Below are 2,968 nucleotides of genomic sequence, written 5' to 3'. Positions count from 1 at the left end.
ATAAATCTGCGTTGGCTTATATATAGCTTTATTAGTATCACCCACTAACTAGTTACACAAATAAAATGTACTACGTGGCAACATAGGTTTGGAATTTATAAGCAATTTAGACAATTAATCCAACAATATTCACTACATCACATCTCTCTCTCTCTCCCACCTGTGAAAGAGTATGGTCTTTTTTTTAAGGTAACAAAGCCAATTACAAGAATAGAAATAACAGTGAGACCAAGGCTCTTTTTGGTATCAATTATCATTGTCAATTATGAAAAATTTTCATTATATTAAATTGTTTGGCATCTATTCCGAATTTTATTTTTATTTAAAATAATAGAAAAATCTCCAAAATTCATAATGAACTTTGTCCATTATGGATTGTGATGAGAATCATTATCTTCATTGTGTAAGTTTACAAAGTTCTATAAGTAAAATGAGGGTAAAAAGCAATACACATCTTTATATCAACCACTTTCCTTCTTTTCTCACTTGTTTACTATCATTTTAACAATTTTTATCTTGACACCAAACTTATTCCATTCATAATTTATTTTGATAAAATTCACCAAACTATTTTTCCTTCTTGACCAATAATGAATTCTTGTACTTATTTATTTTAAATAGGCATAATAGAGAATGAGAATTGATACCAAAAAGGGCCCAAGCCCAGCCTATTTTATTATACTAATCTTCAGACCATGGTTTTAAGTGCAAAAAAAAAAAACAAGTACAACCAGACTAAAATAGCCAGGCAAAACAAAACCTGTTTGATTCCAAGCTTAGTGAAAACTGGCCATGTTCAACCATATGGGCCAAAGATGAGAACCCTGGAAAGTGTGCTGAATGCCCAAATACAAAATTGCTACTTCAGAAGTTGAAGATGAGAGACAGCAGGGTCACCCTTCCTTTTCAATCCCATTTGCAATTCCTGTGAAGATGACTAGTGGAAAAGCACACCCGTTGTCCACATAATGTTTCCCTTATTTACCTCTGAAGGTGGAGCTCAGTTTACTTCCAAAACAAATTCTTTATTTGTTGGCCATTGTAGGCGGTTTTTTGAAGTTTGACTGACCTAACAGTAGCAGTAGAGAGAAAGACATTTCATTCTGGAATCCATTAATGAATATCAGGGCTCTTACCCAATCAATGCAGAACGATATTACAATTAAAATCACTTTGATGGATGCTCTAACCAGGCCTTCACACCAATATCATCATTTTGTTGTGGGTCTTTGACGCCGAAATGCTGTAGATGCCATCAAAATTACTTTCAGACGCTCTGATGCCTCGAAGCCCTGAGCCTCCATCTGCTGATGCATCCTCCGAGCATCCTCTTGTAATCCACCATCATGAAGTCCAGAAATGATCCTCTCATAGTCTTCATATCGCAGGAGCTCCTTCTTAGCTTCCACAACTCTTAGAGCTTGAAGAGCTTTCTTTTCATCTCCTTCCCTGGCATACATATCACAAAGGGCCACATGAAGCTTGAAAGGAAGTGTCTCCCCCTTATCAGCAATCTTGTCCAGTAACTGCTCAACTTCATCAACCAATCTCATCTTACAAAACCAAACCACCATCACTGAATATGTGGCAACACCTGGCTCAAACCCATCCTTCTCAAGCTGCAAGAGCAGATCCAAGGCTTTGTCCAACATATTTTTCTTCTCATATGCTGCAATCATGCTTGCCGTGCATTTGTCATCAGGCCTATTTCCCAATTTCATGATATAGTCAAAGTTACTCCTGGCCTGTTCAGGATTGCCAGCCTGCCCATATGCTTCAACAAGCAATGTCCAGGACTCCAAACTAGGCTGGAACCCTGCAAACTGCATTGTGGTGGCAATTCTTTGAGCCCCATCAACATCAACACGCTCTGAAAAGGACCTTAGCAATGCCAAGTATATCTCTTTGGTGGGTTTGATGTCTCTTGCCTCCATCTCTCTCATCAATGCCTCTCCTGACCTCGGTTGGCCTGCATTCACATAAGCCATGATCATCGAATGATAGTCTTTTATATCTGGTTGGAAGCCTTGACTTCTCAAGCTCTCAAATGCTGCCTTTGCATGTTCAAGATTCCCTGCCTTGCTGTACATGTGAACCAGGATCATAGAAGTTAGGATGTCGGGCTGGATGCCCTTTTCAGCCATCTTCTTCAGGATCCTCTCAGCATCCTCCATTCGGTTCTCTTTAGCATGAGCATCAATGAGTTTTGAGTAGTCGTGGATATTTGTTTGGAAAGACTCTTCATCAAGAACCAGTTCTGCGACCTACAAAAGAAAGCAGAGGAAACTAGTTTCAAGAGAAAGATGAAGATGTTATGCACATGAATGTAGAAGTATTGCCCAGATGGCTAGGACAGAGTAAGAACAAACAATAACAAAAACTATCTCAACTCTACCAAGCAAACCGTGACTACCAAGAAAGTAATCCTAATCTTACAAACATTTCCTATGCCAAACTGAGACCCAAATGCTAGTAATATTTTCTTTCTTCCATCAATATCATCTATAAAATCATTTACCAAGGCTTTTGCAAGTAAAGAATCTAACCAGACTCAAGTACAGAAAATTGATCAGTGGACACATTAAAGATAATCTTCTCTCCCCATCGAAAGGACATTTTAGAGAAAGAATTGATGAAGATGCCTAACAACAGCTTATGTTTTGATTAACATGCAAATGTGGGTCAACGTACAGTCAAGTAGATGAGATTGACTTTTCTCTATTCGAAAATTAGATGTCAGATAACAACTGGTCACTGAAGCACATTTTATATAGCTTTTTAGTTTCAGCAACCTAAATTTACCGAGTGTTTCTTTCACCGGCTTGTATTATAAAAGTCAAAGGAACTCTTATTCAAGTCAGTGAGCGTCAAAATTAAAAAGTAACAAATAAATAATCATCCATCAAGGCACCAACTCACCAAGATGAGATGAACAATAAATTAATAACTCAGATATCTTGGTATCTCA

The 2,968-nt window shown here is 37.7% G+C and overlaps 1 protein-coding gene across 1 annotated transcript; it reads right to left on the bottom strand.

The window, feature by feature from the left end:
- Window positions 1-715: 715 nt before the first annotated feature.
- Window positions 716-2,285, bottom strand: LOC149018093 (uncharacterized). Its single transcript, XM_089154286.1, has one exon. The coding sequence runs from the start codon at window positions 2,172-2,174 to the stop codon at window positions 1,212-1,214; it is 963 nt and encodes a 320-aa protein (XP_089010412.1). The 5' UTR covers window positions 2,175-2,285; the 3' UTR covers window positions 716-1,211.
- Window positions 2,286-2,968: the final 683 nt, after the last annotated feature.

The sequence above is a fragment of the Hakea prostrata genome, chromosome 4 (genome assembly GCF_041222555.1).
Source record: "Hakea prostrata isolate BN-2017 chromosome 4, UWA_Hpros_2, whole genome shotgun sequence".
Taxonomy (NCBI): Eukaryota; Viridiplantae; Streptophyta; class Magnoliopsida; order Proteales; family Proteaceae; genus Hakea; species Hakea prostrata.
Note: the sequence above shows the minus strand (reverse complement) of the source record. Positions and strands in the feature narration are given on the sequence as shown.

What these genes read in the sequence shown, in the direction of transcription:
- LOC149018093 (XM_089154286.1), bottom strand. Translation starts at nt 2,174, where the DNA reads ATGGAGGATGCTGAGAGGATCCTGAAGAAGATGGCTGAAAAGGGCATC.